This window comes from Fonticula alba, assembly GCF_000388065.1.
Source record: "Fonticula alba strain ATCC 38817 unplaced genomic scaffold supercont2.9, whole genome shotgun sequence".
Classification (NCBI taxonomy): Eukaryota; order Rotosphaerida; family Fonticulaceae; genus Fonticula; species Fonticula alba.
Genome location: NW_009242979.1, coordinates 437,015 through 448,943, shown reverse-complemented (window position 1 = coordinate 448,943; position 11,929 = coordinate 437,015). Strand labels below are relative to the sequence as shown.

Sequence of the window (11,929 nt, the reverse complement as noted above, 5' to 3'; positions counted from 1 at the left end):
GGGGGGGGGGGAACGGTCGGCCAAGCAGGGCGAGCTTTCGAGAAAGCCCCGTCGGGCTCATATGCACCGGAGGGGGCAGCGGCCACGGCAGTGGCAGCGGCGACGTGTCGGCCGTCCGAGGAGCCGGCCCCTGAGTGCCCACCTTCGGAGCGGGGGGGGGGAGAGATTGTGGGGCAGAGCGGGCCCGGACCGCCGGGGGTTTCCCCGCAGCACCGAGAGGAGCGGGGGCGCCCGGACGCGCCGAGTGCAGCCACGTTGTTCGACGGAGCTGATTTCGGCGCATCGGCGCGCCCCTTGCGGGGTCTCCCGGCTCGCCGAAGCGCGCGAATGCGCTCCGGGGGAATGCACTTGACTCACCCGGAACCGGGTGATCATTAATCGATGGGCCGATTGAGGTGGCACCCGCGCCTCCACGATCCTGCCCCAGGCACGCCGGGTGGCGGGGCCGGGCGCCGGGGATTCGGCCGCGCATGCGCGCACGCAGTCCCGGCCATGGCCATGTGTGCGTGTCTACGGGTCTTACACGATCGGCTCCGGCCTCGGTCCCCCTCCCGGCGTGTGGGTGCGCGTGGCAGCGGCGGCGGCGGCGGCGGCGGCGGCGGCGGCGGCCTCAAGCACCCCACGGTCCTGGGGCCACAAACGGTGTGCCGGTGACGGGCTTGTCTGGCCGGCGGCCGGACACCCCCGAGCAGACCATGCACAGTCCCCCGCGACACGGGCCGGGGGCTGCTAGTTACAGGCACATGGCCGTCGGAGAGTGCCAGATGTCGGGCGGCCGTGTGGTCGGCTTCCGTGAAGCGCGTCGCCAGCTCCCCTGCCCTTGCCCTCTTGCACGCCCTCGCGAGATGATGGATTAATTTGGCGGTACGCCACGGAGCAGTCCGCACGGGCCCGGGCACACGGACTTCGGGTCGCTCTCGGCACCGGCCAGGGGCACCCCGGGCCGACCGACCACACACGGGTGCCTGTGGCGTCGGCAGCAACCCGGCCAATCATGCGCGCCGACCGCGCCTGCCCGTCTCGCCCCCCCCCCCCCCCCCCCCCCCCCCGGGATGAGACGGGTTATTAGCATTGCTCTTAACATGGACAAGGATGGCGCCAAGGCAATCGCGCCCGGTCCCCCTTGCCCGCTGGCCGGAAGGCGATGCCTGGATCGACGCGGCGCGGCCGCCGGGTGGGGGAACCCCGTGCGGTGGAGCCCGGCCCCATTGGGGGAGTTAACCCGAGCCTTGCCCGGGGCGGCGGCTGTCCGGTGATGCCCAGGGATGCCACGGGAAATCCCCCCCCCCCGCCCCCCTCTCATGCCCCTCACCTTCCGCACACAAACACATACACACACATGCACCTCCCATGCGTGCATACACGCAACAACATACACACACACACACACACACGCACACACGCACACACACTCATATCCGCAGGCCGGGCCCGGTCGCCGAACTGGCGCGCTGGCAGACGACTTCTCCCCGAGGACGATGATGACAGTGCGGGCCGGCCCCGAACAACACCGTCCGCTGAGAGCATGGGCAGCCGGCGGCCAGCTCCCCTGAGGACCCGGCGGCGGACGTTTGTCCCTATATGTGTTGCTCATGGTGTTTGCACTCCGTATATATGCGGGTTCTTTTCTCGGCGTCGGTCTGCCGGCGTGTGCGTGAGCGCCCAAAGCGGTATTCGCATGCACGCCCACGTTGCCCCCGCCCGCCCCCCACTGTGCCGTGGTCCCAGGAGGCGAGGCTCTGCCGGGAGGGATGTAGGCTGCCAGGGGGGTGCTCATCTGGGTGCGCGCTGAGCAGCACCAAAACAGCTACCCACACCAAAGGGGCCCCCCCTCCCTCCTCTGCCCCTGCCCCTGCCCTCGTCGGTCGGGCTTTCGGCAGACGGTCGCGAGTCCCGGGTCTTTGGGAGCGGGTGTTTGGGTCCGTGTGTGTGTGTGTGGGGGGGGGGGGGGGGATGGCATCCACGGCATGTATAAAGACCCTCACCAGCCTCCGGGGGCGCGCACACTCTTGCTCGGGGGGAGGGGGGGGGGATACACCAGGTGAGCACACCCAACGTACCCCGCTGTTCGTGGTGGCGGTCGCGCGCGCCCCACACGCTGTCGACGTCACTGGCCCCCGTCCCGGTGCTGCGCGCACATCCGTATGCATGATACATATACACCACACACACGCACGCACACGCATGTGGCCGTCCCGGCGGGGGCAAAAGTATACATGGCGCCGATGCGCAAGCATGCACCCCCACCTGGCCCGCGGACACCGGGGGGGGGGGGGGGAAGGTGGCCACGATGTGGCAGCTTTGCCCACAACAGAACCTGTCCGAAAAGCACGCAAAGAAAATACCGTGACCCGAAGAAGGCATGCACCGACCGCCACCGGGAACCCGAATATTTCGCCGTATCATGATTACGCACGTGACACATTCCTCGATGTGGCGCGGCTCTCACAGATCGGTCTTTCCGCCGGAGGCGGCGAACTGTGACGGGAGCCACGTCGGAAACGCGCAGCCGGTTCGAGGCACATCCTCCGGGCATGAAAGGAGGGCGCACGACATCCGGGCAAGTACCGTCTGTCCGAAGGGCAGGGAGCCTGGCGACCCGACTTGGGGCAAGTGGGAAGGCCAGCGAAAGGAAAGATAATACATGATTTAAAAGGGCTCCAAGAGAGAGCCCCATAACCGTACCGGTGCCGACACGTCCGACCAGTGTTTCGGTGATGCTGTCGCTTGGAGGCTCCTGGGAGGGAGGCCCTGAATTGATCTTTGGTGTTTGGCCAAGGGCCGGACCTTCGAGGTCGACGCCGACATGCGGCTCCCGCTTCTTTCGATGTTCCTCTTTGGTGGAATGCCATTGATAAATGGCAAACCCTGTCCCAGGGCATCGTCGGTGGAGTTGGTAACTCAATCGATGATTTGGGTTATCGAGTCTGGTGGGGTTCTTTTTCATCACACCGTGACGCCATTCCTCTCGCGGGATATGTTCGCGGCTCTTTCCGGGGGGACCTCAGATTGGCACATTTTCTTGCCACAATTGAAATCCATCCCCTCGGCGGAAATGCCACGAAGGCAGCCCCAGAAGAGGAGAATGCTATTCATCTGAGGGGTGCATTTAACATCCGCCCAGCCGGGGTCTGATGCCCCCCTACAAGAAGCCGTCCGACGAGCGCAGTCCATCGGATTTTGCTTTAGTCGACCGTACTCTAGGGATCATTTCTATAGTATGTGTCCTCGTCAAGTTTACCCAAACTAGACATCAACAAACCCCAGGACGATGAGCAATAGCGATGCTTCCCGAGCGCGAAGCGTGCCCGTGGTTGTTGCCTCTTGGCATCTGACCGCGTTGGCAATTGATGACCGTGCCGCTGGCCCTTGCAGCCTTCGGCAGGGTTGCATCGCAATCTGACTGGCACCCCCTTTTTTCCAATTTACAAATTGAACCTCATGCCGCACTCTCTCTCTCCGGACCGAGGGGCCCCCTGTGGCGGCCTCCCTCGTCATCTTCGGAGGGAGACGTGGCTCCCCTTTTTTCCCGGCTGCGGCTGGCTGGTGGGCGCGGGGGGGTCTGCATCATCATTGCCACACTCCCTCCCGCCCTTTTTTTTGGCCCAACCGATCGCCGAGAAAAAGAACTTTGCTACCCGAGGGGGCCTCTCGCCAAATGTGTCTACCATGTGTACCGGCCCCGTGTGTGCAGGCGCGGCAGTCTGTCTGTCTGCCTCCTGGCGGTGTGTGTGTCGGGGGGGGGCGAGGCGGGGCCCCGGGGGGGGGGGGGAGCCGCCTTGGCCCGCCGCGCTCCTCCCTCCCCCCCTACCTCGATCCGCTCTGTACACGAGGCCCCGGCGCCGGGGGACGGACAGTGTCTCTGGGGACTCGGCTTCAAGCTTGCCCACCGCCCTGCTTGTCCGCGGCGCGGACGTGCTCTGCCCAGGGACCATTCAAGCACGCACGCACGCACGCACGCACACACACGTACTCACACGTACTCACACGTACTCACACGTACTCACACACACACGCACACACACGTACTCACACACACGTACTCACACACAAGAGTCACATCTCACAATCTAAATCTATTTCCCCTACGCAGGGGGGGCACATTTTCTTGATTCGGTTTCCCCTCCTCCCGCACACTGTGTGCAGGCGGAGGGCGCAAAGCTTCATGTGAGGGCCATGCGAAGAGGGGGGGGGGGGGAAGAAGGAAAAAAGAGGGCCGGAGGAAGGGGGACAGGCATTACTCTATCGGAGGGTGGTCCGCGCCAGGAAGAAGACACTCAGGAACTCCGGCGATGGGGCATACGTCCGGGGGAGGCTGAGCATGGCCGTCGGGCCGCCGGCCAGCATCTCCACATGGCAGTACGCGGCCCAGAGGCGTGCGTCCAGGGGGTGAATGCTCAAGGCCGCGCGGCACAGCCACCGCGCCGAGGGGAAGTGCTCGCTGGCGACCTCCAGGCGGATGGCCATCAGCCAAAGGCGCACATCCGCCTGCGACCTGTGGCACAGGGCATCCATCATCCGGTCGCGAATCGGCTGCATGCGGCCCTTGGAGTAGGACAGTTGCACACTGTTGCGCGTCAGCCGGGCGAGCAGGGGGGTGTGCATGTGCCGCCGGGCCAGGGCCTTGGCCATGTCCAGGAGCTCGTGCGCCAGGGCATGCTGCGGCACCCCATACACGGAGATCCACTTGTCCGAGCGGGTGGCCAACTCGTGCTGCGCCGCTCGAAGGGTGGCCATCTGAATCGGCGCCTGGTGCGGCATCCGAGCCAGCTGCCCCTCCAGCATGGCCACCAGATACTGCAGACCACTGTCATCCGTCAGGGGGAGGGCCGCGCTTCGAGGCCCGCCGATGGCCGGCACCCCGGCATCGCCCTCCGTCCAAATGTCATAGAACCAGGGCCGCGTGTGAACCAGCGCCATCGGACTGTTGGCATTGATGCGGGTGTTGTATGTCAGGGCCAGCAGCGTCCGGCGCATGCTGGCCTCCCGCTCGAGGGTCTCGCCGACGACCAGGTGCGCATGCATCAGCGCCCAGGCGCTCAGACAGCCACGGCCGATGCCCGGGCCGGCCGACCTGCCCAGCATATCGTGCGCCGCCCGCCGAATGAGCTCCTGGAAGAAGGCCTCCCGCGAGCAGGTGGCCGGCAGGCCGAGAGCCGCGGCCAGCAGCTCCACCACCGGGTGTCGATCGGGCCGAGGCCCGGAGTCGGGCCCTCCGTCGACCTGGTCACACGACCAGAACAGGACATCCGGTCCGGCCATCAGCAAAAGTTGCCAGCCCACCGGCGTGAGGCCGGCCCGGGTGTCCGGCTTCACCAGCCCCGCCCCGGCCAATGGCAGGCGCGAGGCAGATCCAGCCCCCCCGGCGGGGAGCACCCCATTCATCGAGCCCGAGGCTTCAGATGTCGATGGGGCCTGGGACTCCAGCACGACCTGGCACATGTCCAGCACCAGGCGCCCGAGCAATGTGCCATCCGTGCCGCCCGGCGTCTGGGCGTCCACCTGGACCGCGGCCAGGCGCGCCGAGGTCAGCCCCCCGTGCACAGCCGTGGCGAAGACCTTCAAGTCGAAGAAGCCCCGCTTGGCTGGTCGGTGCCTGGCCATGTCGCCGGACGAGGAGCCCTCCTCCCCCGGGAGGGAGCCAGGCCCGCCACGCAGGGAGCCCAGCGTGCCGGCCGAGAAGTGGTGAAGCGTCGTCGCCAGGCCCAAAGTCGCCCCCTGGAGGCTGTGCATGAAGGTCATGCTGGTGGACGAGGGCCCGCTGGCCAGTGCCGACGGCGGCCCCGGGATGGTGCCCTTCAAAATGCGCAAGGTCAGCCGGCCAATCAGCGACACCGCATGCACCGGGTTCGGCGAATGCCCCTCGGCCGACATCAGCAGGCCATCGGGCAGCTGCCGGGCCAGGACCACCGCCGCCAGCAGCGACGGCAGCCCCATCAAAGCCGAAGCCACTTGGTCTTGGGAGGAGGTCGGGCCGCGGCCCCGGCTGAAGATCACCCCGCGGATGACCACCTCCAGCCGGAGCATCATCTGCACCACCGCATCGCACCGGGCATCCGACCGGATTTCCGGATACGTGTTGGCCCCGAGTTGCCGGTAGTCGCAGGTGTGCCCCGACTCCGATGACCCGGGGACCAAATGCGGGGCCCCGCAATTGAAGCACACCCCGGCCGCGGCGGCCGCCTGCGCCAGGCCGAGCATCATCAGCAGCACGGAGTTCAGGACCGCCAGCGACTCGGTCAGGGCCTCCTGCAGGGCGCCACCATCGCTCACCTGGGTCCGGTGCTGCTGCTCCCACAGCAAGTCAAAGCTCACGGCCAGCCCATTCAACAGGACATCCCACAGGGGCTGGCCACGCAGCAGGCTGGAGCACATGCTCCCGGCCCGGTGAAGCAGCTCTGCCTCCGGGGAATCCGACCCCAGGGCCCGGTCCAGCGACAGCCCGTGACGGGACTGGCTCAGGGAGCAGGCCAGCCCACCGGGCCGGCCGGCCCGCGACACCCATTCCAGCCAGTCCACATGCAGCCGACCGTCGGCCGCCGCGGCGCTCATCTGGTCGAGATGGTCCCCGGTGAAGAGGGCCTCCGGCAGCAGGCCCGGCGGGGCCCAGAAGAGCAGCGCATCTGCCCCCAGCTGCCCGGGTGCGTCCGGCCCCGGGGCCTCCCCCGGCGTGGGGGTCATATGCAGCTGCACCGGCGTCAGATGGCAGTGCAGGGCCGTCGCCGAGGCATACCCCACCCACAGGGCCAGCGCCTCGGTCGGGGCCAGAGTACTGAGCAGCGAGCCGGACGGCTTGCCCGATGGCAGGCCCGCGCCGGCGGCCCCCTGCTCAACCCGGTCCAGGACCCTGCGCAGGACGACGGCCGCCGGGCGGGGAAGCTGGTGCCGCATGCGCGAGTCACACAAGCAGTGTGCGGTCTGGCAGTGGGATTCCGACAAGGCCGTGGCCATGGCCACAGTCCGCAGGCTCCGGTCCATATTCAGCAACATCGGCAGGGTAAAGCATGGTTTCGAGAAGATGGGCGGCCGAGTGTCGGGACCCCGCGACTGCTTATCCGAGCCAGCACTGGTGCTGGTACTGGCATTGGTGCCGGTGCCGGTGCCGGTGCCGGTGCCGGTGCCGGTGCCGGTGTTGGTGCCGGTGTTGGTGCCGGCACTGGCGCCGGCACCACTGCCAGCGCCGCAGACAGGTTCATACGCATCTCCAGCAAGCAGTGTGACCATCTCCTCGGACTCGGCGTGGCACACGATCGACAACCAGTCGAGGGCATTTTGCCACCGGGGACTGAGCAAAGCACCGAGTCGAGGATGGTGATGCTGCCAGTGCTGCTGGCGGCGGTCCGGCACGCTGGCCGCCTTGGCAGGTGAAGCGCCCCCGGGCTTGGGGGCCGAAGCATCGGCCCCCGGCAATGTCGAGCCCAGCGACTCCGGCGAGAAGCGGACCTGAACAGATGCCTGGTGGAGGTCCATGGGCGGGTGCGTCAAGTGCGAGGAGAGCGCCCCCTCGGAGGCCAACTTGGCCGCCAGCAGAGCCGCCTCGACTATCGGCCGACTGAGCGCCTGCCGGACCATATGGTGTGACAGGGGCTCGGCCGGCAGGTACCGCCGGGCATCAACCGCCAGGGTGGCCAGCGCGGGCGTCCACTCCAGCATCAGACTACCCAGCAGGGAAATGGTCCACCGGAAGCGCGAAATGGCCTGATCATGGCAGGCAATGTGCACCGGGAGGGACAAGCGCGCCGCGCGGATGAACCGCCACCAGAGCCCGGCCGCCTGGCGAAGCTCGACCGTCAGCAAACTCGGGGACACGCTCACCAAGCTCTCCATGTCCAACACCATGGACAAGGGCAACGGCGAGGCCGCCGAGCTCTTGTGGTCGGTCGGATTGTCCGGGTCCTGCGCCTGGCGCTGGGCCAGCCACGCTCGGGCCGACGGCCAGGGGGTATGGAACTCCAGGATTTGCTGCATGACATCGACGGCCTTCTGCTGAAAGGGAAGCATGGTCTTCAGACTGACCAAGCCCATGGTGGCCCGGGCGCAATACAACTCAAAGGCAAAGCCCCACAGGGCGCTGTCCATGCCCAGCAGGGTGAGCAGGTCCCGGGTTTTCCGAGCCCGCAGGTCCCGCATGGCCGGCGTGTTGGCCGACTGCGCAGACACTTCCTGGACTTGGTGCTGGACCTGCTGAATGGCCTCCCGCAGGATGTCCGTCCCGGTCGACAGGAAGTACAGGGCCACATCCAGTGGATTGTCCGGGGAAACGCCTTCCCGGAAGATGGAAAACCTTTGGGCATAGACACGAGCTTGGTACAGCCGATCCAGACAGGCCCGCAGGCAGGCCGCCACGGACTCGTGAATCTTGCCCACCGACACCTCCGACGGGTCCCCATGCGCGGGGCCAGTGTCGGGCCCCGGGCCGCCGGGAGTCCCGGCCGGCTGGGCAGCCGGACGCGAAGGCGGAGCCCGGGGCCCCCCGACCGGGGGCAGGTACTGCAGAAGAGGCACATCCCCCTCAGCCGGCAGGTCGAAGAGGGCCTCGCGCAGCTGCCCCAACAGTGGCGCAAAACTGGACGCCGGGCTGATGCTGAACCCCGAGAAGGGCGAAGTCAGGTACCGGTGCTGCGAGCTCAGGGGGGTCACTTGGGTCCAGGGCCGGCTGGGGCCCAGGCGCGAATTCACCGTCGTGGAGGCCAGTCCCGGGGGGCGAATATTCGATTCGACGCTCGGCGGCGGGTTGATGTGCGAATGCCGGGAGTGGTATGGCGGCCGGGCCATGTTTTGCAGGCCCCGGAACAGGAGCCCGCCATTGTAATGGCCCAGGGCCCGGGATAGCTCGGCGGTCGTGAGCTGCTCGAAGTCCTCCTTGGCGAGCGTCGACAGCGGCCGAGAGCCCGGCATCACAGGCGGCGGTCGAGGAGTCGCAGCTGTTGGCCGGGCATCGGGCCCCTCCGAGGCGGACACCCCGGCCGAGGGTGCCTCTTTCTCGGCCGGCGGCCGGGGGTTGTTGGTGTGTTGCAGCTGGCAGCCCTGGAACTTGCAACTGCCAAAGAGATCATGCAGGCAGATCGGCACAAAGGGATCAATCCGCAAAGAAGCATCCCCATCCGTGGCACCCGCGGAGGATGTCGGCTGGGATAGCTGCCAGCCGTCGGTCCCGTCATTGACGACTTCCGAGATGGATGGCACACTCGGTGACATGGTCGGGCTCGGGGCCGAGCTCGACACCAGACCCAGGCTCGAGCCTGGCACCGGCAGCAGCACGGTGCCCGCGCCCACCCCGAGTGACCGGCCAGCCCCGGGAAGCAGCAGCCCCACGAGGTTGGAAATATCGCAGCCAGTCAGCCAAATGTACCCATCAAAGCTGAAGAGGGCCGACGCGTCGGGCAGCGGTCCGGTCAGGACCTCGGCTGCCAGGGGATGGGTCACCGGGGTGGCGAGTTGACCGGTCGGCAGGCTGGCCTCCAGCCGGTTGGGCGCGTTGCGCGCAATTTGGAAGAACCGATCAACAAGGTGCTTGAAGGGCTCCGGCAGGCTGGCATGCGCAGCCCGCGGGGGTGGCAATGGCCAGAGGCCATCATCCGGCAATTCGGGCTGGTGGCGCTTGGACCGGGGGCTCAAAGCCCCGTCCGGGATCGGTTCATCCTGGTCCGGACGACTGCCACGATCCGTCAGTTTGCGTTTGCTGCTGCTGCTGCTGCTGCTGCTCATGTCGGTGGCAGCCTCTTGCACCGAGGAGGAGACCAGCTCCGGATGGGAGTCATCAGCCCTCAGGCCATCTGGCTTTGGGATGTCGGCAGGGGGACCTGCCTCCGGACAAGAACCCGGAGTATTGCCCTTGGTGACGGTATCCTCGGCAGCGATCTCGGGGATGCTACTGGTGGCTGCAGCTGCCGAGGTGCTGCCGGCTGGTACACCGGGCACCGATGTATCCGCCTGATTGGCCGGCGTTTGGGCAAGTGCGGCAGCAGGATCCACGGCAGCGGGGCCGTCCGTAAGATCGATCATAAGATCGGCAAAGGGATCCGGGGCAGCAGCGGCAGCAGCAACAACAGCGGCAGCCGCAAAGGGAACAGCAGCAGGGATGGCAACAACAACGGGGATAGCGGCAGCGGCAGCAGCCGGGGCAGAAACAAGAGCCGGATCAGCAACAGGATCAGCCCGAGGATCAGCAGTAGAAGCAGCAACAGCCAGGATGTCGGGATTTCCGGGCTTGCTGACCGGGGCCGGACCTGGGGTAGAGTCTGCCAGCCAGGCCATCGGCCCCGGAGCCTCGGAAGACAGGGAGTTTACCGAGTGGCTGGCTGGCGAGGGGGCCTGTAGTTTTACCAACTCCAACCCCGGGCCGGCATGTTGCAAGGCTACTCGGCCAATGCACAAGGCCCAGAAGGGTCGGTAGGGTCAGTGCCTGGAGATGCAGTTGGTGCATACAGAGGGATAACGAAAGTGAGGATGGCAGGGACACTGACCGAGAGCATGATCCGATAGACAGCGAGCAATGTCTCCCGCCAGGCGGCTGAACGAGCTCTCGATCGATCGCCGAGCTGCCTGAATCTGGGAAGGGGTCTGTATGGGCGTGCCGGCACATTTGTATATGTGTGTGCGCAGGCGTAGATAAATATATATACATATATATGTATGTGTATGTATGTGTGTGTGTGGGGGGGGGGGGGGCGGGGCGCACAGGGAGGAGCGCAAGATGGTGTATGTTTTTGAGTATGTGCGTTAATAGGAGCGCTTCCGGAGAGGCGTGAGTTGGTGGGCGAAATGCGCGGGCCCATGCAGCCCCAGTATCCGGGGGGGGGGGGGAGGGTGGCAAGACACGCTGGAGCAAGCGGGAGTCGACGCACGGTTCGAGCAGGTCTATCATCAGGGTGGGCGCTCATGTCCTCCAGCACCGATGTCAAGGCCGCGTGGGCCAGCGATCCGGCGTGGGCCAGCAGCTCCAGCGACCCGGACAGGGAGGCCGAGCCAATTGACAGCCCGGCCACCGGGGGCCCCCGGGCCTCGGCATCAACTGCGCAGGCCAGCTGGTCCAGTAGCCGGTCCAGGTGTGCGGCCATTTGGTGTGCACTCACATCAAAGGTGTGCCGGCTCGACATGGCTGGCGGCACGGCCAGCGGGTCCATCGAGGGTGGGTTGCTTGCCCGCACGCTGGGGTGCACAAAGGGGCCGTCTTGCGGGGCCTGGCCCAGGGGAGCGGTCAGCTCGATGGTGAAGGAGCTGTCCGCGCTGAAATCATCGGCAGCAGGCGAGGTACTTGGACCACGGCTACTGGCATGCCCATCAGCTTCCAGTGGGCCATCACAAGAATCGGCATCCGACACGTCGCTGGCCTCCGAGTCATCCGAGGATGAGTCATCATGTGCCTGTGTGGCGCCCGATTCCGGAGGGTCGAAAAGCTCCGGGCTCAAGGACGACAGGTCGGTGTCGAAGAAGTAATGCTGCCCAAGAGCCGGCGCCTGCGCGGCAGGCTGAGCAACACCGGCCCCCAGGTGAAGGGGGCGATAGGTGCATATGTTCGCGTGCATGGTTGAGTGGGCACGCGAGGGCGCGGGTGCGCGTTGGCACATTTTCGCGTGTGTGCGTGTTTTTTTTTTTTTTGGGATCGAGGTTGTTTGTTCGTTCGTTGGTTCCGTGGGGGTTGGGTGGGTTGTTGGTTGGTTCGGGGTTTTTTGTTCCGTTTTTTTTTCGGCCAGGGCCGTTGTGTAAAGGTATCATCGGACACATGGAGGGTCATAAGACGAGCGCATAATCAGCCAGCAAGGTTAATATCTGTTCGTCGTCGACGAGCACGGCGAGGGGGCAAATGCACGAGGTGGTAAAGGGCAGGAGAGGCGGCAAAGAGGGAGGCAGATGGGCGAGTAGGAGGAGGAGGAGGGACGATGCACGGCCGGCGCGAGAGGGCCGGCCTGCGGCACGGGGGGGGGGG

The 11,929-nt window shown here is 66.3% G+C and overlaps 1 protein-coding gene across 2 annotated transcripts in view; it reads right to left on the bottom strand.

Annotated features, from left to right (window-relative positions):
* Positions 1 to 4,242: 4,242 nt before the first annotated feature.
* Positions 4,243 to 11,929, bottom strand: part of H696_05164 — a gene marked incomplete at its 3' end in the record, with an annotated part of 10,436 nt that continues 2,749 nt past the window's right edge. Inside the window, exons 2-4 of one of the 2 annotated variants that reach the window (XM_009499019.1) lie at positions 10,848 to 11,471; positions 10,467 to 10,563; positions 4,243 to 10,358 (exon numbers count right to left, since the gene is read on the bottom strand). In XM_009499019.1, coding sequence (XP_009497294.1) covers positions 4,243 to 10,358; positions 10,467 to 10,563; positions 10,848 to 11,471 — 6,837 coding nt within the window. Of the gene's footprint in view, positions 10,359 to 10,466; positions 10,603 to 10,847; positions 11,472 to 11,929 lie in introns of those variants that run through there. The other variant, XM_009499020.1, reaches the window with a different exon arrangement.